General features: G+C 34.1%; 2 protein-coding genes across 2 annotated transcripts; one reads left to right on the forward strand and one right to left on the reverse strand.

Annotated features, from left to right (window-relative positions):
• Positions 1-3,976: 3,976 nt before the first annotated feature.
• Positions 3,977-7,104, forward strand: LOC120133509 (probable mitochondrial adenine nucleotide transporter BTL1). The gene is made up of 5 exons (XM_039150078.1): positions 3,977-4,238; positions 4,987-5,081; positions 5,602-5,935; positions 6,317-6,554; positions 6,739-7,104. Exons 1-5 carry the CDS (start codon positions 4,125-4,127, stop codon positions 6,987-6,989), a joined length of 1,032 nt encoding a protein of 343 aa, XP_039006009.1. The 5' UTR covers positions 3,977-4,124; the 3' UTR covers positions 6,990-7,104.
• A 1,004-nt stretch (positions 7,105-8,108) lies between these two features.
• Positions 8,109-10,270, reverse strand: LOC120133510 (reticulon-like protein B22). The gene is made up of 4 exons (XM_039150079.1): positions 9,921-10,270; positions 9,045-9,186; positions 8,675-8,744; positions 8,109-8,241 (listed from the first exon to the last, which is right to left on the reverse strand). Exons 1-4 carry the CDS (start codon positions 10,100-10,102, stop codon positions 8,126-8,128), a joined length of 510 nt encoding a protein of 169 aa, XP_039006010.1. The 5' UTR covers positions 10,103-10,270; the 3' UTR covers positions 8,109-8,125.
• Positions 10,271-23,897: the final 13,627 nt, after the last annotated feature.

Raw genomic sequence — 23,897 nt, forward strand, 5'->3', positions numbered from 1 at the left:
AAAGACCCTGATGAGGTTCAAGATTGACTTTCGATTATACCAAATCCGAGTTTATTGAGGGAACGTGGTCGTCCAAAATCCAATCGAATTCATTGCAATATGGATATTCGAGAAAGATCTAGACAAGACAGAAGATGTGGCCATTGTAGAAAACCATGACACATTAGAAAAACATGTCCACTTCTGTTGTCATCAAGTAATAATTGATGAGGAAATGATGTATTTGTTTACCAAATAATAATTCTTGTATTTTAATTTGCATTTACTTCAAGTTAATGTCATTCGATAATCGTTGATGAAGATTAAAAAAATGAACACAATCATTAAATTTTATCAAACTAATAACAATTTTGTATTTAAATACAACAAACTTACAATCAGAATTAAATGGTAAATGATAACCAAATTACAATAACTGATATTAAATGGTAATAAACAAAATTAACTGAAATATATTAAAAAAAAGTCCAACAAATTTAACAAAATAAAGTAAGTATTAAATGAGAAATAATAAAAAATTACAATTAAACAAGATAAAGTAAATACAAATATAATAAAAAAATCTATCGATGCCTGCGTCGTGAATGTGTTCCACATGGCGGTGACTGTCGGTCTCGAGGAGGATTTCTTCGTATCACTAGTTTTGACTCCTCGTTGTCATCATCATTGTCGTCATCGTCGTCCTGAACAGGTACATTAGGTTGATGAGGAGCTGATGACGATGAAGCACCTCCATAGAATAAAGACCCTGGAGGTGTATGACTGACTATCCCACTGGCCTGCGAAAACTGGGAAAACCCAGACATCGCTAAGTGTGAAAACTGTATAGGAGGTGTCTGTGCTGCGGCCATGGGTGATGAGGTTGAACCCACCAAATATCCAATATATGAACCCCAAGTCGGTTCTGCAAACATAGACCCATAATAGCCTCCAGGAGGGGTCATCTGTGACGGTGGCGGTGGTGGGGTCATAAAACCAGTTGAAGGCGGCGACGGTGGCATCTGGTAATGGAAAGGTGATAGCGGCATCATATATGGTTGCGGTGGCTGCTGGGAAGGTCCTGCTGGTACAACTGAGGATGAACCGGAAGCACCTGCTCTCCGTCCACGAGTCGGGGGACGATGGTGCTGTGTCGGATCACATCTCTGTCGACGTCGTGGAAAGGTCTGCCCTCGTGCATCATCGGGAAGCAGAAACGGTTTCCCGTTACTGTTGAACCACTCATAATATCCGTCAGCATACATCAAGAGGTCATCAAAAATGGGTTCTCTACGGGGAAGGCGCCGATGTCGATCCTCCCACAACACGACCCACTCATGATGCCTCACCAGCCAATCTGTATCTGTCTTGTCGCGTCTATCTAAGCTATACAACTCGTCCATATTGCGAGGTGCTTCCGAAATTGGTTGAAAACAACCAAACTGCCGGAGCACGCGATCAGTGGAGTGCCACTCGACTATCGCATAACAGATCAGAGGGACCATCGCCATCCAAACATATGATGGACCCCCTCAATCATGTATATGACACCCATTCAAACTATTAAAATTTTTATCAAAAATAATAATCTAATTATATAACTATAATCTAAAATTGATTTTAAACATTAAAATTCATACATGTGTGCCACCCTTCTGATCGATTAGCACCCTAATTTTTTCTAAATCATCAGGTAGCTCCTGATGATTTTTCCTATCAGTAGACCACCTATTCAAGGAAAAAAAATTTGTTATACGCTGTATAAAATTATTAATATACAAAATCAGTTTTATAATTACTTCAAAAGTAGTGGAAATAAGAATGTGTTCTTCACAACGGGACATAAAAAGGACAATCGATACCATGCCCAAGACTGCAACAGTAGGAGACATCCGCCGATAGCATTACGCCTGTAGTCAGTGGCTCCACACATCTCCCTGTACAACAAAGCCAAAACTTTCGAGCCCCAACTGAATGATCCGGCGAGACGAAAGTCGCTAAGATGTCGCAACCACATGCAGTGAACTAGGTTGCGCGATTTGTCCGGCATCAGCAACCCTCCTATCAGCTGTAGTATGCATGTCCGTGCATACATCTTAACCTCATCCTTAGAGGCGTCTGCGCTCAACTCCCGAAAATTGGCATCCAACCAATTTAACGGTATCCTACCTCCGATAAAATTTTTCGGGACACGTCCTAGACTATCCCGACACAAAGTAGTCCAAGAACCGGAAGTTATCCCCGATATCACATCTCCATCCACCGGATGCCCCAGGTGCATAGAAACATCCTCAATCGTGATCGTGCACTCTCCACACGGAAGATGGAATGTGTGGGTCTCCGGCCTCCACCGCTCTACTAAGGCAGAAATCAGGTCTGGCTTTATCTTACAGTGACCCTGATATCTACCTATGCAACCGAATCCAGCCTCTACTAAATACGGCAAGACACGGCTGGGTATCACTAACTTAAGATTCCTAATAAAAGGATTTAATACACGGTCTTTCTCCTAAAAATAAATAATTACAAAAAATAATTCTTAATATAATAATCATGCATTAAATAAATCAACTAATTATTACTAATAATTTAAATTAAATTAAAACGTTAAAATGTTACCGTATCAGCAAAGTGTCGAGATATTTAATTCTTAATCTAATAATCATGCATTAAATAAATCAACTAATTATTACTAATAATTTAAATTAAATTAAAACGTTAAAATGTTACCGTATTAGCAAAGTGTCGAGATATTTAATTCTTAATCTAATAATCATGCATTAAATAAATCAACTAATTATTACTAATAATTTAAATTAAATTAAATCGTTAAAATGTTACCGTATCAGCAAAGTGTAGAGATATATAATTTTTATCCGAGCGAAGTAGACTGCATTCCATTATATATCTGCAAAAGAATTATATTAGTAAAATATTAAATAAAGTAAAATACTTAAATAAATTAAATACATAATAGTAAAAATATTATAAAATATACATTAAAAAGAGAGTATTTGAGAGAAATTTAGAGAATTTGAGAGAATTTGGTGTGATAAAAGTGATTGAGGATGAATGTATTTATAAGGAGGATTGAGATGTGGAGGGGCGAGTATTTAGGGGTATAGCGCGCCCCCTGCACTGCGCTATACCCCACGTGTCAGATACCCAGGTATAGCGTGGATCAAGGGGCGCGCTATACTCACGTGGCGCCAAATCATCGTATATCGCGGGACAGGGGGCACGCTATACCCACGTGGCGCCAAATCAGCGTATAGCGCGGTTCAGTGGGCGCTTTATTGCTACGGGTGTTAGATCGTGAAATATAATCTGACCGGTGTTAGATCGGTAAATATACCGATCACCAGTGATTTATTGGGAAAAACGCCATTTTAAGGTAACTGTCTATATTTTTTATACACTTTCAATTTTCAAAATTATTTTTTTATTAATAAATATATTTAACGTTATAGACATTAAAATAAAAAATTATCAATATTGTTATATTTTTAATAAAATTAATGACTTTTATTAAAAATAAAAAATATTTACTTACAAATTAAATAATTTCGGTAAAAAATTATTATTATTAAAACCTTTGTTTTGAATTCAAACCCCTAGAATTTACCGTATATTAATGGAAAAAATTACTTAATGATAAAATATGTAAATTACAGAATTACCCATTGTGCTACTTTACTGTCAGTGTGTGTAATGTAGCAGTATAAATACACATAGGAGAAAAACCCTAAAAACAAAATCCCAAAGACAAACGAAATTCCCTCCTTTTCTCTCTCTTTCCAAACCCCCCAAAATCTAAGAAAAAAGAACGATAAAAGGGGAAAAGGAGGTATCTAATGCCCCAAAAATCGCCCTCTCTGCAGCAGGCACGTCGGTTTCCTCCTTTCCCCCAACCCCCTCTAATTGTTGCAATTATTATTCACAGGATAGAAAATTAAAATTAAGAGATATTTCTTTGCATGTCTGATCAAACTGTTTTCCTTTTATATATGTTTCTGATCTTATGAGTTTGACAAGTCTGAAATTTTGGAATAAAATTTTATCTATTACAGTGAAAAGAAAAGTAGTAATAATGTCGAAAACTGGATCTTGAATTGCAGAAGAACAGTTACAGGGTCTTTGGGAACATGGCGTTGATTGTTCCGAAGGAGCTTGACGAACTCGAAAAGCCTCTTTCTTTGCATTCTCCCAAGCCTTTTGATATCCGATTTCAAGTCCCCGATTTGAGAGTTCCAATTAGAGTGAGCTTCTTTTTCCCTTTCCTTTTTCTTTTCCCGCCTTCTTATAATGTTCTTGCTCTAAGCCTATGTGCTGTTTGGGTGCCGAGAAAATAAAGTTTTAGAAAAGAATATTTTTTTGGATTCCCACTTCTTTCAAGGCAAAAGTTGCGGAATAAAACATGCTTTTCTGCCTCGTATTATTTTCTATTTTCTTTGTTAAAAAAATTGGCTGCTAAGAGCTACGGGAAAAATTCACACCGAACAAAAGATATAAAAGAAATCATCCCTCTTATGAAAATTGTTATTTTGGCAATATTTCATCGCATCTTTCTGAAAAAATGCATTTGCTATGGCGATCTCAAAGATTTTATGGACATCAGAATTATATTGTTCCAAATGAAAAAAAATATTGTTGAAAAACTTATATTTGATTTTTTTTCATTTTTATGGATATTTATGATCCAATTCTTTATAATGGGCCTAAGATGGTTACCCGTATTAGAGTTAGGTTGAGTTATGAGAAATCTTTCATGTAATTCATTGAATTTTTTTCTAAACTTCCATTTGCCTGCAGTAGTAGAATTGATTTTATGGAAAGAAAAGAGATCTGAAGTTTAAAAATTCATTATTTCAATTAACCGTTGTCCTTTTGTTTTAATGAAGGTAACAAAGGAAATAAAGATGCTTTAGTGAATTTTAGAATCCTTTTGATTGTATGTATAATTGATTGTTGTTGATATTACAAATGCATGCTCTAATTCTGATTCAGGACTTCTTGAGGACTAGGGAAGTTGGTGAGTTTCTTAGTGGAGCTTTAGCAGGGGCTATGACCAAAGCTGTTCTTGCTCCTTTAGAAACTATCAGGTTGGCAGACACTTTGTGTTATATGGTTTCATTTTTAGTTTTCTGAGTTATAGTCTACCAATTACCAGTATCTCTAATATTTATGTTTCTTTTTCCAGGTGTCTGGTAAGTGTAATTATTTTTTCAATAAGCCTTAAATCTGTAAAATGATATGTAAACTTACATAGAAAAGCTTGAACTTTGGCTGACAAACTTTTGTCAACTCTTAGAACAGTTGGTTACTTATTGTAATGATTCTTGTGGACGCCTTATTTCTTTCCTTGTACTGCAGTGTGGTCCACTTCTTCCTCCTGTGAGTTTCAAGTTTCCTAGCGTTTTATAGGATTGAATGTGTGCATTGTTAGTTTTGTTTCTAGGGTATACTAAATTGTTGACCTGCAAAGTTTTGGATATCACTTTTGCCTTAAAATCATTATCGTGTGTTTGTCACCAATTTATTGCAGCATAAACTTCTGATTAGTCATGTTAAGACAAATAGAAATATTTGTTCAACTCATAACGTCCGAGTTCTGACTTGCAGGACCAGAATGGTGGTTGGGGTTGGATCCAAAAACATAATTGGTAGTTTCGTTGAGATCACTGAGCAGCAAGGTTGGCAAGGACTGTGGGCTGGAAATGGAATCAACATGATTAGAATAATTCCCACCCAAGCCATTGAGCTTGCAACATTTGAGTGTGTCAAGCGCACAATGACATCAGCACAGGAAAAATGGAGTGAGATTGAAAGCCCACAATTGCAAATTGGCTCTTTGAACGTTAACTTTTCTCTTTCCTGGATTTCTCCAACTGCTGTGGCCGGTGCAGCTGCTGGAATTGTTAGCACACTTGCATGTCATCCTCTCGAAGTTCTCAAGGTATCTGACATATCATGAGTTGATTATCTTTCTTCTTCTTTTTTGTTCCTTAAATTAAAAAAATAAAAGCAGAACATTCCACATCATGATGAATTGTTTTAGTTATTGTTTTTTTATACTTGTTACAGATGAAGTGCAACTAAGAGTATGGATTGTATAATGATGACATCCAACTCACCATTTTTATTAATGCCTTGTAGACCTCTTAGTATCTCACTTTTGTGAGCGGTTGGTAAATTAGTTGAATAGCTCATCTTTATGTTGTTTAGACACTTGGGAAAATAATTAATATGAATCTGATTATGTTGAAACTATTATATAGTTTGTCTCATTTTATGCTTTCGCTTATGGAGCTGAATGTTCCCCTTGTGATTCTTACAGGATAGGCTGACTGTCAGTCCTGACATATACCCTAGCTTAAGCATTGCAATCAGCAAGATTTACAAGGATGGTGGTGTTGGTGCGCTTTATGCTGGTCTTTCTCCAACGCTAATGGGAATGCTTCCATATAGTACTTGTTACTATTTCATGTATGACAAATTAAAGAAATCCTACTGCCAATCAAAGAGGAAAAAATCTCTAAATCGTCCGGAGATGCTTGTACTTGGAGCTCTTGCAGGTGAGCCTTGTCCTGAACTGTTTATTTGAAATTATTAAATGGGGTTTCTCATATACCATTGACAAAGCTTTGTTTTTGATTTCTCAAAACACACACACACAGCGTTTTTCCCCTTCCTATTTGTTATTTTGAACATTAGTGCATCCATGCTTTAGAGCTAAACTGGTTCAATTGAAATGGTCAGGTTTTACTGCTAGCACCATAAGCTTTCCATTGGAAGTAGCCAGAAAACGGCTAATGGTGGGAGCTTTGCAGGGTAAGTGTCCACCAAACATGGTAGCAGCACTTTCTGAAGTAATCCGGGATGAGGGCTTAACGGGTCTTTACAGAGGGTGGGGTGCTAGCTGTTTAAAAGTAATGCCCTCCTCTGGTATCACCTGGATGTTTTATGAAGCTTGGAAAGACGTGTTGCTTGTTGAGAGACGCACATTATGATGGCTCTAGAAAAGAAAAACACTTCTGGTAGCTAACTAGTTGAAGTTCCTCTCTTTAAAGTGCCAGAGGATGCTGTGCTTATGTGGTAGTAGTTTCAGGGTATTTTATGGGAGCCCCACATGATGGTATTTAAAAGTATCAGATCCCATATACATATATGAATAACCCTATCAATGTCTACATTTCTAAAAAAAAAATTTGTTCTGCCTAATTATCAGGTGAGCTTCAATTTTGTTCCGGTTGATATGTACCAACAGATTTCTTATACATCACATGAGTTTTTGACCAATTTGGTCTCTATATCTGCCCATCTCTTGTTTGAGTGGAGATAATTGAACCATACTCGTATCTTGTTCAAGAGATGATTTTTCCATCAACAACCGTAATCTTTGAAAACCGATATTGCCTTACAATGGCCGTCAGGGAAGTGGCTCGGTAGTGGTGTTTCTGGCTCTGCCACTTTGTTCTGTGTGAAACACGAGATTCTTCCTGCAATTGTCGATGACATTTTGACTTGTTGGAAGGGGCTTTTGGAATTTTGAGATCCAAATTCAAAACCTAATGCTAGTAGGTTCTATTCAGATTTTATTTAAGTTGTTTAACAAGTTACTTAAGTTTGAGCTTATAATTACCGATTCTAGTTAGAATTGTAATTGGGAGTCCTAAAGTAAAAAGGGGAAAATATCTTCCAGCAATTTGTTCGTAAACAACTAACAATAACAAGTATTCGCTTGTCAAACAAGTCATCAAGCGCAAAACAATTCTCGAGTTCGTACTTCTCATTGGTATTATGGGATATTCACGTTGCACCTATAGAAACCATTAGTGCTACAAATGTTCTAAAACAGGCAAAACCAAAAGGTTCAAATTACATTCTCGGAGGTTAGATACATTTTATCGATGATCAGCCGTACGGAAAGTACAAAACTAAAAATTACATAATACATCTTACAGTCTCGGCCAAAAGTATAGAGAAAATCAGTAATACATCTAACAGTCTTGGTCAATGTGAAGCGAAAATCAGCTATACATCTTACAGGCCAATGTATAGCGGGGATACACAAAGGCCAGTCTAAGCTAAAACAAAGTTTGGAAGCTTCAACTTGCTTTCTTGTATGATCAAACTGCACTTGCAATTACATATTATCGTCATCGACAATGGTGCCATTTCTTTGCCTTTGTAACTGAGGAACACATGTTCTGATTGACTGTGAGTTTTTCGCAAGCATGTATAGGCAGAACAAGCATAATCCTATTTCAGAAACACAGGTTTTTTTCCTCATAAATATCAGAAAGATATAGACTTGAGGGGGAAAGGAGAAGAAAAAAACATTTTATCAAGCATGCTAAAATTTCTGGTTGTGAAAATTTAATACATAAAAAGAGTGTTCGTTGTAGTCAAACAGCAAATCACTTTTTCCATATTTCGGCCATATTCCCAAATCCTGTCGTGGGTAAATAATTCTCAATGGCACTTAAATAGTTTTGTTAATACGGTGATTGCTCCAAAGCAGGAATATGAAATTTCTGAATGCATAAAATAATTCATAGTGCTTGAATGAGCAAAAGAAACTTGACAGGGTCTCAAGACAAATAGTGTGTGCTTTATTCAACATAAACAGGCTAAAATATCTGTTTTTAGCAACAAATATTAAAGTTGCAATGGGAGTTAATGGCAAACATACCTGCATAAGCAACTGTAGCACCAGAGACCAATCGTCCAATGGCTGACAGTATGTAAAGACAAACAACGACCTGAAGGTAGACATGCATCAGATTAGTAACCATGCAAGAAAAAAAAATCTCAAGATAATTGCAGTACGGTATTATCATAATAAGCTTCAAAAGACGCTAAAGCAATGAGCAATTCAACAAACAAGAGAAAAACAGTTGGCCAGGGTTCCAAGGAGAAGGGTGGTTCTCAGAGGTTAGAAGCATCAAGCCCTTTGATATGTATATTCAAAGGATATCAATTAAACCAGAAGAATTAGAATCTAAATAGAAAAAAAGTAGCTGATTTTATAGTGAACAACTAATTAAGTTGCAACAGTTCACCCCAAAAAATAGTCTTTTGTCGTGTCCAGTTGCTGCAACCCTTAGAACTGACTCAGCTGCCCCAACAGTATTAGCTAACCATGCAAAAATGCTATTAGCAGCATCCTGTGAGATCTGCCACTCAAGTGGATCTACTGGAACCCTATAAAAAATCTTTTGCATTATGAGAGTGAAATGGTTCAAGAATAAAAATTGATTACTAAAACGAAAAAGCAAAATCATATGAATGCCATCAGATAAATCACATTGCACATAAGATATCGTAAACACACAATTTGATCAACACTGGACTAAATTTAATAGTTCAAGTGCAGCAGAACAATCAGACGAAATAGAAAATAAAAAAATAAAATAAAAGCCATCAGGAAAGGGGAAAGAAATATAGGAAATACATGACAAAATTAGATGAATGGGGGAAAAGGAACCCCAAGCTGGAGATGAATTTCAACACAAATCCAAATCTAACCATAATTCAAACCTATTACAAACAGAAACATCTTCAGCACAAAGCTCAATTAACCCTAAAGCCGTAATAATTCACTAGATGTGGTTAAAGTTAAGATTGGATTGAAAAAATACTTTAAATAAACATCCAAAATGCTAAATCGTTCAGTAAGCATGTTCTTGTCAATCATCATAAAAAAGATCAATAATTAATATATTGATAAGCACGAATAATTTATGATGTCACCATGATTAATTAAACCAACTGAAACTTAAATCCAGAAACTACTGCAGTGACACAATAAGCCCAGAGGTGAAATCTAAAACTCCGAAACTAGCGAGAACAGAAATAAACTAAAACTCCAACGAATAAAACAAATAAAAATGATAATTTGAAAGAAACCCGGAGGTGTAAAAGAGAAGAAAGCGTACGAGATGTTCATTTGACGAAAGAGGAGGCCGAGAATAGCAAGAGAGCAAAGGAGAACGATTAAGACATCGGAGAAGAGAGAGAGAATGGTTGAATTGCGAAAGGCACAGTGGTAGTACACCAAGGTACCACAAATCAGCAATCCCAATGATTTCCCCACTTCGCCCCTCCCTTCGCCTTCCATCGTCACTTCTTGCAATCCCTTCTTAACTGGGATTGTTTCAAAATTTTGCTTTACAGTTGGAGTCTTAATTTTCAATTTCTTCTTGCCCCCGATGTGGATTGGAATCTTAAACGCCTTGACTCGTTTTTTTAATTCTTTTTTTCTTCTTCTTATTTGCTCTTAATCAATGGATAAAATATAGGAATTGAATTGATATCCAAAATCACAGCGGTGTTGGTCTTAATCGAAAATTTGTATCCGTTTGGTTATTAGGAAATGATTATCTCAAATAATAATAAACTCTTTAGCAAGTGCACATATTTATGTTTAGTTTGCTCATTCTCATTATAAAAATATAATATTATTAACAATAATATTTTTATTAAGCTTTTAAAAATCATATTCATTAATTATTTGTCAGTTTCAATTATTTAGATAAAAATATTTTAAAAATATTGATTTTTCTTTATACAATTTGTTATATTTTTATACTGTATAATTAATTAATTTTATATAAATTTATTAAATGTTTTTATTTTGTATTAGTTTACTATTTAGATAATATTATGTATATTAAGAATTTTTTAATTTAATGTTTTTAATACTATTGTATTTATATTGTTTTTAATATTATTTTTAAATGTAATATCTAAACATCTAACTTATAATATAAATTCCATTGATAATATTTGATTAAAATAATATAAATTGAATTTCAGTTTTTATATAAAAATTTGAATTATAAATTTAAGACAATAAAATAGTCATTAGTTACTCAAATTCACTTAAATTTAACTTGATTATGAACATGTTACAACTCAAAGTTCTATGGTTATCTTACTTATAGATTCTTCAAGAGTTGAAAAACAACTTTATTTTATTATATTTACTTGAAAGTTTGATTATAATTTCAGAGTTAATTTTTAAGTCTAAAATGTTTTTGGATAAACTATACGTTTAGTACTCTTAACTATCAATTATTGTTTTACTTAGGTCACTCAAGTATTTTTTTTTCAAAATTATAACTAATGTTATATTTTAGTTTCATTTTAGTTATCCGTTGTTAAAAATTAATAGAACTGTTGACACAATTTTTTTCAATGATGACATAGTATTACCTTATGGTGATATGTCAACATCACAGTTAATTTTTTAGCAGTAACTGACCAAAATGAAATCAAAACATAATATTAGACATAATTTTAAAATTAAAAAAAGTTAAGTGACTAAAATAGAATAAAAGTGATAGTTAATATACTAAATATATAATCTAACTAATATTTTTTAATAATTTAAATATATATTTATAATCACTAAAAGTTGACTTAAAATCTTATAAATGGATCGCATTAATTAGTCAATTGCAGCAATATATTATCATTCGAACTTGATATGACCAAGTCGGAACTGTACAGGCGGACGCTGAATTATAGGCTTATAGCCTCGGATACTCACAGGCCGGGGCCTATCTTGGACTATTTCCAATCCCCAAAGAACACTGTCAGTGCAAGCACATGTAAACGTCAATTTTGCCATAATTATACCATCCATTCTTATCATATCAGATAATTTTAACCATATGAAAAAAACAATGTAGATAATATAACTTATGTAAGGTGACGGGATCCCTAATAAAAGCTATGTAAATATTATTATAACAAACATGTATGAATACAATTAATCTGTACCTAAAGTTTTTTATTCAAATATTTTGATGCAAATTTAAGTTAAAACAAAAAGAAAAAGATAAACATAATAATCAAGAAGGTTTCAATAATAAATAAAGGGTTAATACTAAAATAAGTTATTAAATTATGCATTGAAAAACATTTTAGTGTCTAAAGAATTTTCATTAAAATAGATGTCTAACGTTTTCTCTGTTACTATTTTAGATGCACGGATGTTAATTGCCGTTAAAAATCTTTGTTAAGTGACGCGTGTAACGTTATGACAATTTTAAAATTTTTTATTTAAAATAAAAAATATATATTTTAAAAAAGACAAAAGGGTTCCTGAGGCCCTCTTACTTTTGGGGGAAAAAACCAATGTGGACCTCCATATTTTTTACACTTAATGTGACCCTTCAACTCAGAAAAAAAAATTCTAGTCCTTTGATCAATGTTTCTTGTCTTTGACTGACGAGACCGTTAATATTTTATGACTTGGCACATTAAACATGCCACCTTGCTCCGTTTAATGATGACTAAGATTAAAATGCTAACTAAAAAATTAAATAATTAATAAAAGCTAAATAAATTTTTTACCAGGAAAACAATATTAAAAACCCTAAGGTGACGTTTGGTTGGATGGAATCCCTTGGAATTGGTGGGAATTGGAATCTAATTCCACCACTTTCCCATGTTTGGTTCAAGTTTTTCAAGGGAATTGGAATCCCTGATGGAATTCAATTCCCTTGTTAGAGAGGATTGGAATTTGACCATACTACCCTCATCAATCATTTGGTAACTTATTCATATATTGAATAAAAATATTTTTTTATTATTTCGGGTCGGGTTTCTAATTCATATATTCGAGTCGGGTCGGGTAAGGTAGGGTGAAACTTTATTTTGGTCGGGTAGGATCGGGTTTTTTAAGTGTGCTATTCGGGTCGGGTCGAGTTTAGGGTGAAAAACACCGGACCGACCCGAAAATATATATAATTCAGGTCGGGTCGGATTAAGTCACTATTTTTATTAAATAAAAATATTTTTTTATTATTTCGGGTCAGGTCAGGTTGGATTTCTAATTCATATATTCGGGTCGGGTCGGATGAAACTTTATTTTGTTTGGGTCGGGTCATGTTTTTTAAGTGTAATATTCGGGTCGAGTCGGGTCGTTTTTTTAAGTGTGATATTCGGGTCGGGTCGGGTTCGGGTTTAGGGTGAAAAAAACCAGACTGACCCGAAAATATATATAATTCGGGTTGGGTCGGATTAAGTCACTATTTTTATTAATTAAAAATAATTTTTTTATTATTTCGGGTCGGGTCGGATTTCTAATTCATATATTCGGGTCGGGTCGGATGAAACTTTATTTTTTTTGGGTCGGGTTCGGGTTTAGGGTGAAAAAACCGGACCAACCTGAAAATATATATAATTCGGATCGGATCGAATTAAGTCACTGTTTTTATTAAATAAAAATAATTTTTATTATTTCGGGTCGGTCGAGTCGGATTTCTAATTCATATATTCGGGTCGGGTCGGATGAAACTTTATTTTGTTCGGGTTGGATCGGGTTTTTTAAGTGTGATATTCGGGTCGAGTCGGACAATAACAAAACCAAACAAGCAAATACATCCAAAATGGAATGAATGCTTTCAAAATAATGGTGGACCTCATATAGTGGTGGAATTAAATAATGGATTCTTGATATCAAATATTTGAAAATGGGTGCCACTAAAACTAAAAAAAAAGCCTAGGTGCTCATCTCAAGGTTTTAAAAAATTAAATATGCACAATATGGGTGAAATTTAAATATTGATGAAAAATATACCGATTATGTTAAGGAAAAAAATATGTATAATATAATATGGTCGAATTGAAACAAATAATATTTTAATGAAAACTTTATAAATAAACCTGAAACAAATAATATTATAACAATAACATGACTAAAATAGGATATTTAAAAATTTAGTGGTTAAATTGAACAAAACCAAAAATATTATAACAATATAAATCAATGACTAAGATACAATAATTACGAACATTATAACTAAAGTCAAATAATAATATAACATATAATAGTGTGACTAAAATATAAATATTAAAAATAAAATACTTAAAACAAAATAAACATAACTTTATTTTATGACATGAAAATAAGGATACAAATGCATAAGGACTAAAAAGAAACATGCAGAAAATTAAAAATCAAATGTATAAACAAACAGAAACTAATTACATTACCAATTAGGACTGAAATTAAATTCGGATAAAACATGGAGAATAAATTAGAAATACAAAAATATTGATCTAAGGACTATAATATATAAAACTGAAATGTTAAAACTCAAAATAAGATAAATAAGACTTCATTTAATGACTATAAGGTATGGATACAAATCAACAGGGACTAAACGTGTGGTTATTCCATAAGCTAGGTGTATGGAACCTTACTATCAAAACAGCACAGTATCCTTGTGTATTTTCTCATTTGCTAAATCCCTAGGCCACATTCCTTTTCCTCTTTACTTTCCCTCTTGCCGTTTTACACTCTAACTCATCACTTTTCCTTTCTTTCTCTTTCTAGCAGACAAGGCACAAGATGGGATTCACCATGGCCTTTGTCATCGGCTCCGTTGAGGAGTTAAACGACACTCCCTACTCTTTCGGGGGTTTTTTCTTTTCGATTTAAGGTAAGCTTTTCGAATGGATTTTTTTTCAGTATTTTCTCACAGTTTTTCCTTTTTTTTCTTGTACTCTCCCCTCTCTAATTATTTTTCATATTATTTTCTGTTATTTGTGGGCAACTAGGTTAGATTCGAAAACAATAAAAATGTATATCTATGTATATATATATATATATATATATATATATATATATATATATATTTTCCATACCCTAAGAGAATCGAAAAGAAATTTTACTCAACCTAATCGAACATAAAAGGATTTAAAGTGAACAAATCAGAAGAAAAAATGCATTAAAAATGATGAAAATAATAGGAAAAAATAGTAAATAATTGATACCTTTTAGTATGTTATTGCTTGAATATAGAGTTTACAGTGTGTCGTTTGCCAGAATTTTCTCCAATCCCTGTTTCAATCTATTTTTTTTGTTATTCCCATGCTCTCTGATCAGTGTTTTCCCTTTTTCTTCTCAATTCCTCTTCTATTTTATTGTTGAAATCTTCACCGAATCTCATTAGATGCATCTTCATTTTCTTTGCGTTTGGTATGATATTGATGGGTTAGGTGAAATCATTAATTTTGCTTGACTTTGGTGCATGTGACTTTATGAATTTTGCTGTTTGGTGACCAACATGATGATGATGATGTTTCAACTTGCTCGGAGGTGACTCGCCTTGGTGACTCGTCGATGGAGAGGCTTGGTACTGTTGTTGATTTGGGTCTGTTGGGTTTCTTATAATTGGGTCATATTTGGCCTGCACAAAAATATAAAGACACTTAATAATAATAATAATAATAATAATTTAATAATATTCTTTAACCCTGACAAAAAATGGGTGTCTACAACTTTTATTGATGTTTATGGGTTAAGGTTTTAGGCATTTGGAGTTTACTATCTTGTGCTCTAGAGGTTTTTTGTTTATCGATTTTAATATGCTTAAAGGATGAATTAAGGTTATGGTTTATTGTATTTGCGATTTATTGGTTTTGTTTTGTTGTAAATAACAATGATTTATTTAATGTTTTTTATTATTGTAAAGATTTATAATTTATTGACTATTGTTGAATTGTTATATAATTTTGAAATGTAAAGGTAGCCTTAGATACTTTACTATCTTAAATTGTTGAATTGAAAAAAAATACCAATATCAATATGCCAAACATTTCAATAATCCAACTATGCAAAAGTTCACAAATACTTGTTTGAAGGACTTTAAAGGACTAGCAAAAGTTCCATCAACCAATCTAGTTTTATACGAAACAAAACAACCAAAGACTAAACATGCTTGGATCTTTAAGAACAAAAACCAAAATTAGTTTCACTAATCAACATAAAACTCAAAATGTCTTTGTAATCAAAGATTGCATTCATTGTATCCTTCGAATTTCGGGATGCTTTCGAGAGGCATTTGAATGTTCATCTCGAATTTGCATAGTACTGACATCCTTTTTCATTTCCACTTCAATCTAAAGACCCTTCCATGTATATTGAAATTGGAAAGTATGAGTTTCAATCTTCTTTGGGGCACTATTAGAGCTTATAATAACCTTTTCATGTAAAGAACCAGTCTGTAAACAAATTTAACATCAATGTCAAACAAATTGTCATAACCTAAAATTCAAATATTTATTGCTATTCAAAATCTATATAAATAGTTATATTCATAACCCAGTTAAACATTTCAGTATAAACTGTTATATTCATAACTCAACTAAACATTTTAGTATAAACATTTCAGTATATACAATTATATTCGTAACTCAACTAAACATTTTAATATAAACATTTCAGTAAAATTTCACTATAAATGGTTATATTCATAAACCAATCAAACATTTAAGTATTCATAACCCAACTAAACGTTTCAGTATGCCGCAAAAAATACAAATATGCATTTTCAGTATTTTCTCATAGTTTTTTCTTTTTTTTCTTGTACTCTCCCCTCTCTAATTATTTTTCATATTATTTTCTGTTATTTGTGGTCAACTAGGTTAGATTCGAAAATAATAAAAATGTATATCTATGTTCGTTTTTTTAATATATATATATATATTTCCATACCCTAAGAGAATCGAAAAGAAATTTTACTCAACCTAATCGAACATGCAAGGATTTAAAGTGAACAAATAAGAAGAAAAAATGCATTAAAAATGATGAAAATAATAGGAAAAAACAGTAAATAATTGATACCCTTTTAGTCTGTTATTGCTTGAATATAGAGTTTACATTGTGTCGTTTGCCATAATTTTCTTCAATCCCTGTTTCAATCTGTTTTTTTTTTGTTATTCATATGCTCTCTGATCAGTTTTTTTCCTTTTTCTTCTCAATTCCTCTTCTATTTTATTGTTGAAATCTTCACCGAATCTCCTTAGATGCATCTGTATTTTCTTTGCGTTTGGTATGATATTGATGGGTTAGGTGAAATCATTAATTTTGCTTGACTTTGGTGCATGTGACTTTATGAATTTTGTTGTTTGGTGACCAACATGGTGATGATGATGTTTCAACTTACTCGGAGGTGACTTGCCTTGGTGACTTGTCGGTGGAGAGGCTTGGTACTGTTGTTGATCTGGGTCTGTTGGGTTGCTTATAATTGGGCCATATTTGGCCTGCACAAAAATATAAACACGATTAATAATAATAATAATAATAATAATAATAATTTAATAATATTCTTTAACCCTGATAAAAAATAGGTGTCTACAACTGCCCCTCTTTGCACATTCTTGTGTTAACAAGAATAGGGCAAAGACGAAAAAGATAACCAATCTTTTTTTGTCCATTCTTCATTCGTCGTTGGATTGAACAAGTTCTTCTCATTATGAACTTTTTCTTTCTTGTGGATGAGTTCTTCTCTTTATGAACTCTTCACTGAAAATGTTGAGTCACTTATTTCTGTGGTGGACTTGAAAGGAACAAGTTCTTCTCATTATGAACTTTCTCCTTTAGGACGAGTTCTTCTCATTATGAACTCTTCTCTGGAAATGTTGATCCCTCAAGCGAGGTTTCACTGATTCGAAATGCCATGAATCGAGTGATAGGTCGAATAGGCTCTTCTCATTATGAACTTCTTCTCCCTCTGTCGGATGAGTTCTTCTCATTATGAACTCTCCATTGAAAATGTTGATTCATATCTTTCTGTGATGGATCTTAATTGTTATTGACTCTCTCTGAATTTCTGTCAAAACATTCAAAGAATTTCAATGAATATGAATGAATGAATATGTTCCTATTTATAGATGCTTATTGATGTATGCATGATGGCATTTTATAATTATGAACTTTGTGGTCCTGCAAATTTTCATTTTAAATGCGTCATTTGTCCTTTCATTTGCACTCCACATTTTGCTTGGGCTATTTTATGCAAATTCTCATTTCTCTTGTTCCCATGCAAATCCTTTTCTGTTTCCTTTTGAACTGCTCATCTTTGTCAACGTATCAAAATATCAGTGTTTTCAATGTGCTTTCTTTTCTCAACTCACATGCATTTTCTTTGGCCATGTCATACCCTAATCTTTCCAATCATTAAGGCTAGAATCTCTAATATGGAAGTATTAATTCATAGTAATACCAAAAATCTTTTATTTTTTAATGCCATGTCAATCTACTTATAAGAAGAATGAATAAAATTGGAACTTGAAATAACAAACTTCGAATTTACTGACAAGAAATTGAATTTACAAAGTTATGGCAATCACAAGAATAATGGAAATTTAAAACCATAAGTCAAATGTCCTTATGGATCATTAGCACGAATGTTTCTGAATCAATCCACTTGATATAACTATTGAGTTGAGCTTCTGTCCGGAGGACTTCGAGAATTGCCAAAATGTCTATAGATGTGAAGCTTCTCTCAAAATATCAGACCCTCAAGAAGATTTAGTTGTCTGATGCCTAATTTCAAAATGCTTTTGAGCCACCTTTTCAAGTTTTCAACTCAAAGTCTTCCTTTGGTTTTAAGATGTCCTTTTGCGGATTTTCATCTCAAACCCTCATTTTTCTCTTTTCATTTTTTCATTTCTTTTTTTTTCATCATTTTTTTCTTTTTCATTTTTTCATTTTTTTCATCTTTTTATTTGTTCCTTTTTTTTCTTCAAGCATAGTACTTCTTGACAGAATCTGAGTTTACCGGATTTCTCAGTTTTTCTCCATCCATCTCTGCCAAGATTAATGCTCCTCCAGAGAAGGCCTTATTGACAACATATGAACCTTCCCAATTATGCATCCATTTCCCTAGGAAATCGTTATGAATTGGCAGGATCTTTTTTAGCACTAGATCACCCTCTCGAAATTCTCTTGGATGAACTTTCTTATCATGAGCTCTCATCATCCGTTTCTGATACATCTGACCGTGGCAAATAGCTCTTAATCTCTTTTCTTCAATGAGATTCAATTGGTCAAACCGAGCCTGAACCCATTCAGCTTCATCCAACTTCACCTCTTTCAAAATTCGAAATAATGGGATTTCTACTTCCACTGGCAAGACTGCCTCCATCCCATATACTAAAGAGAAAGGTGTTGCCCCTGTCAAAGTTCGCACTGTAGTTCTATATGCATACAAGGCAAAAGGTAATTTATCATGCCAATCTCTGTAAGTATTAGTGGTCTTTGTGATGATTCTTTTAATATTTTTATTTGCTACTTCCACTGCTCCATTTATCATTGGATGGTAGGTCACTGAATTAGAATGTTTTATCTTGAACTGAGTACAAAGTTCTACCATCATCTTGTTATTCAAATTAGTGGCATTATCTGTGACAATTATTTCTGGCAATCCATACCGACAAATTATCTCTTTCTTTATAAATTTACAAACTGTAGATCTCATGATATTTGCATACGAGACAACCTCAACCCACTTAATAAAGTAATCAATTGCCACAAATATGAAACGATGTCCATTTGAAGCCTTTGGTATAATTGCCCCAATGACATCCATGCCCCACATAGAAAACGGCCATGGTGCAGTCATCACGTGCAAAGATGACGGAAATGTATGGATCTTATCTCCATAGATTTGACATTTGTGGCATTTTCGTGCATAATCAACACAATCTGAATGCATAGTGGCCCAATAGTATCCATATCTCATGATCTTCCTGGCCATAGAAAGCCCATTTGCATGTGTTCCACATATCCCTTCATGCACTTCTACAAGTATACTTTTTATTTCTCGGGCATCCACACATCTCATCAAAACTTGATCACTACCTTTTTTGTACAGAACTTCCCCATCTAATACATATCCGGTAACCATTCTTCTTATTGTCTTTTTATCGATCTCAAACGCACCTTGTGGGTAAGTTTGATGCTTGATGTATTGCAAAATGTCATAATACCATGGATGACCATCTTCCTCTTCTTCGATATTATAACAGTGTGTCGGGGTTTTATACATTTGCATTTTAATTGGCATCATGTCAGCTCTTCTATTTACTTGGAACATTGTAGCAAGTATCGCCAAAGCATCTGCCATTTGATTATCTTCTCGAGGGAGATAATTGAAAGTAACATATTCAAATTCTTTTACCAATTCAAGGATCAATCTTCGGTATTCCACTAACTTTGGATCCTTTGTCTCCCATTCTCCTCGCAATTGATACACCACTAGTGAGGAGTCTCCATATACTTGGAGCACTTTGATTTTTCTTTCTACAGCTGGTCTTAACCCCATGACACAAGCCTCATACTCTGCCATATTGTTGGTGCAAAAAAACTCTAATCTGCTTGTAAAAGGATAATACACATTTTCTGAGGAAATCAGTACTGCTCCAATTCCTTGTCCTAAAGCATTAGATGCCCCATCAAAATACAGCCTCCAGGATTTATCATCTGAAATTGTTTCCCCCTGGTTGTTATGCACATCAGATCCTCGTCTGGAAAATTAAAGTTCAAGGACTCATAATCATCTGAGACACGACTTGCAAGGAAATCTACTATGGCACTCCCTTTGATTGCTTTTTGGTTCACATATACAATGTCAAATTCTGATAACAACATCTGTCATCTAGCCAATCTACCAGTTAAAGCTGATGATTCCATTAAATATTTCTATAACATGTATTGCCTGAGCCTTCGAGTAGCCCATACCAAAGCACAACATAACTTTTGAATTGGCGAGTATCGGATCTCGCAATCGGTGAATTTTTTACTTAGATAATAGATGGCTCTCTTTTTTTTCCAGATTCATCATGTTGCCCCAACACACATCCCATTGAATTCTCAAAGACTGTTAGATAAAGGATCAATGGTTTACCAGGGACTAGTGACACCAAAATTGGAGTATTAGACAAATATCCCTTGATTATCTCCAAAGCCTTTTGGCATTCGTCATTCCAAGCTTCGGGATTGTTCTTTCGAAGTAATTTGAAAACTGGGTCACATTTTTCAGTTAATTGTGAAATGAATCGAGATATATAATTTAATCTTCCTAGGAAACCTCGAACTTCTTTCTGTGTACGAGGTGGTGGAAGATCTTGAATGGCCTTTACTTTATCTGGATCTATCTCAATTCCTCTTTGACTAACCACAAAACCCAAGAGTTTCCCTGACTTTACCCCGAAAGTGCATTTAGTTGGATTGAGTTTCAATTGATACTTCCTCAACCTTTGGAAAAGCTTCCTCAAGTTTTGAATGTGTTCACCTTCAGTCCTGGATTTGGCAATCAAGTCATCCACATACACTTCAATCTCTTTGTGCATCATGTCATGGAAAAGGGTCACCATAGCTCTTTGATAAGTCGCCCCAGCATTTTTCAAACCAAATGGCATCACTTTATAGCAAAATATGCCCCACATAGTCACAAATGTGGTTTTTTCCATGTCTTCAGTGTTTATTTTTATTTGGTTATGCCCCGAGAATCCATCCATAAAAGAAAACCACGAATGACCAGCAGTGTTATCCACTAAAGTATCTATATGAGGCAACGAAAAATTATCTTTTGGGATTGCTTTATTAAGATCTCTGTAATCCACACATATGCGAACTTTCCTATTTTTCTTTAGCACAGGGACTATATTGGCAACCCATTCCGGATACTTTACCGCTTGAAGAAACCCTGCATCAATCTGTTTCATCACTTCCTCTTTAATTTTTAACAACATTTCTGGCTTCATTCTTCTGAGCTTTTGCTGAATTGGCTTACACTCAGGCTTTATCGGAAGCTTATGCACTACTATATATGTACTCAGCCCTGACATATCTTGGTAAGACCATGCAAAGATGTCCTTGAATTCTCGAAGAAGATCTATCAAGTCTTGCCTTATCTCAGCAGAAAGTGTGTTGTCGATTTTCACCTCTCTCTTATCATCATCATTTCCCAAGTTTATAACCTCAGTTTCTTCCTGGTGAGGTAAAATCTGTTTGTCCTCATTTTCTACCAGTCTTAATAGTTCGTTAGGAACATCACATTCTGCCTCATCCTAACACTCATTGATTTCTTCCAGACATATGGGTTGCTCAAAGTTTATCTCAGTATTAAATTCAGAAACATTCATGTTATTGATATGGTGACACATGCAATGGGAAAAATTGAATCGAATATATATTTGGAATGAGACCAAAATTTATGAAATGAATGTAAAGAATAAATAATAAAAAATGAAAATATAAAATAATGATGGTCATTTAAGAAACAAAAGACTGTCTTTTATTGAAAGCAAGTAGAGTTAACATAGCTACCCTTATGAAAATTCCTTAATACTTGCGGGCACAAGTATAAGGATTAGTATTGGGTATTACTCTGAATTAATCTTAAAAACTACAGGGAGATCCTCTGCAGTCTAATTTTTCAGTGTTTCCCCTGGGAAGCAAGGACATATTCCAGCCAAATATATTCATGCTTTATCATCCCCAATTATCATGTTAATGACCAAACCCTCCATAGGTTCATTGAACAAGTTTCTATCTTTCATCTGCTCTTCTTCGTCAATTGCTCTGGTTAACTGTTGCTCTATATCAAACACTCCTCCAAATTTGAAAGAGCTCATCAGGGGAGGAAAAGACATATGCTCCCATGGAATGTACTCTCATTTCAGTCTAGCTCTTCTTATTTCACCTCTCTTTTTCGTTTCTTTCTTTATTTGCTGAAAATCAGGCTTAAATCCCAGCCTGAAGCGATCGCTCTTCATCATGACAAATTTGGGATATAAAGTCCCTTGCAGACATCTACCAAGACCCCTTCCTATCTTGCCTCCTTTTCCTAGAGTCTCTCGCACAATCATCCTAGTACAATTAGATAAACGCGGACGAGGAATCTTGTTTCCTTCAGCAACAAAGGTAGCATTGACAAATTCTAAGGCTCTGAAGGAACACTCTAGAGCATTCTCATTCGTCTCAATATATGGGGTGTCAGTCGTCACAGAAGCAATAATTTCTTCCTTTGCCCCAATACTAATCAACTGACCATCTGACACTAATTTTAATTTTTGGTGTAAAGACGAAGGGACTGCCCCTGCAGAATGAATCCATGGCCTCCCAAGCAAGCAATTATATGAAGGGTTGATGTCCATCACCACAAAATCAATATTGTAGACAGTTCGTCCAATCAACAGTGGTACCTCTATCTTTCCAAGCACATCCCGTTGAGTTCCATCAAAGGCTCTAACAATGTTTTGGTAGGCCCTCATATGTGAGTTATCCACCGGTAACCTTCGTAATGTGGCCATAGGCATAACATTAAGTGCAGACCCATTGTCAATCAAAACACCTGGTAAGACATGACCATGACAGTGAGTTGTGATATTGAGGGATTTTACCGATCTCATTCCACCATCAGGAATTTCATCATCAGTGAAAGTTATGTAGTTATCAGCAGCTATGTGCCCTACAATTCGATCCAACTTGTTCACTGGTATATCCTCAGGCACAAACGTTTGATTGAGCACTCTCAGTAAAGCATTCTCATGTACCTCTGAATTTATTAACAAATCCATAATCGAAATATGTGCTTGTTGCTTGTGTAGCTGCTCAACTACACTATACTCACTATGTTTTAGAAACTTCAAGAATTCTTGAGCTTGTGTTTCTGTTACCGGCTTATTGATCATTGGTGGGGGTCCATCGTTGAATATATTCTGCGGTACCACTACAACTTTTCCTTTTGCTTTCACTTTGTCTACTTCTTTCGATATCTCGAGAGAATAACACCTCCCACTTCTTGTGAAGTTACCAACTTCATTCACTATTTCAGTCATCAAGTTGCCTTCTGGTGCTTCACCTTCAACTACCTTTATTTTCTCTAGCGAACCAGATTCCCTTATCAATGAAACATTGGCAGTGTAGTTCCAAGGCACCTTGCGGGTGTCTTTAAATGGGAATGGTGAAGGAGCTGTGATTACAACTTTTGGTGTTGACGACCTAGAATTCATTGCTGATGGTTTCACAGAAATGACCATTGGCTTACTTGTTCTATGAACGGGCTCGGAATTTTCTGTCGTGAAGACATATTCTTCTCTTTTTTCCT

This window comes from Hibiscus syriacus, unplaced genomic scaffold (genome assembly GCF_006381635.1).
Source record: "Hibiscus syriacus cultivar Baekdansim isolate YM2019G1 unplaced genomic scaffold, ASM638163v2 tig00110580_pilon, whole genome shotgun sequence".
Taxonomy (NCBI): domain Eukaryota; kingdom Viridiplantae; phylum Streptophyta; class Magnoliopsida; order Malvales; family Malvaceae; genus Hibiscus; species Hibiscus syriacus.

Excerpts from the sequence above, each read along its gene's own strand:
- LOC120133509 (XM_039150078.1), top strand. The coding sequence starts at position 4,125 with ATGGCGTTGATTGTTCCGAAGGAGCTTGACGAACTCGAAAAGCCTCTT. Across the intron at positions 4,239-4,986 it reads ATTTGAGAGTTCCAATTAGA|GACTTCTTGAGGACTAGGGA; the intron begins GTGAGCTTCTTT and ends ATTCTGATTCAG. Across the intron at positions 6,555-6,738 it reads TGTACTTGGAGCTCTTGCAG|GTTTTACTGCTAGCACCATA; the intron begins GTGAGCCTTGTC and ends TGAAATGGTCAG.
- LOC120133510 (XM_039150079.1), bottom strand. The coding sequence starts at position 10,102 with ATGGAAGGCGAAGGGAGGGGCGAAGTGGGGAAATCATTGGGATTGCTG. Across the intron at positions 9,187-9,920 it reads TTTCGTCAAATGAACATCTC|GGTTCCAGTAGATCCACTTG; the intron begins GTACGCTTTCTT and ends GATTTTTTATAG. Across the intron at positions 8,745-9,044 it reads ACAAAAGACTATTTTTTGGG|GTCGTTGTTTGTCTTTACAT; the intron begins GTGAACTGTTGC and ends GTCTACCTTCAG.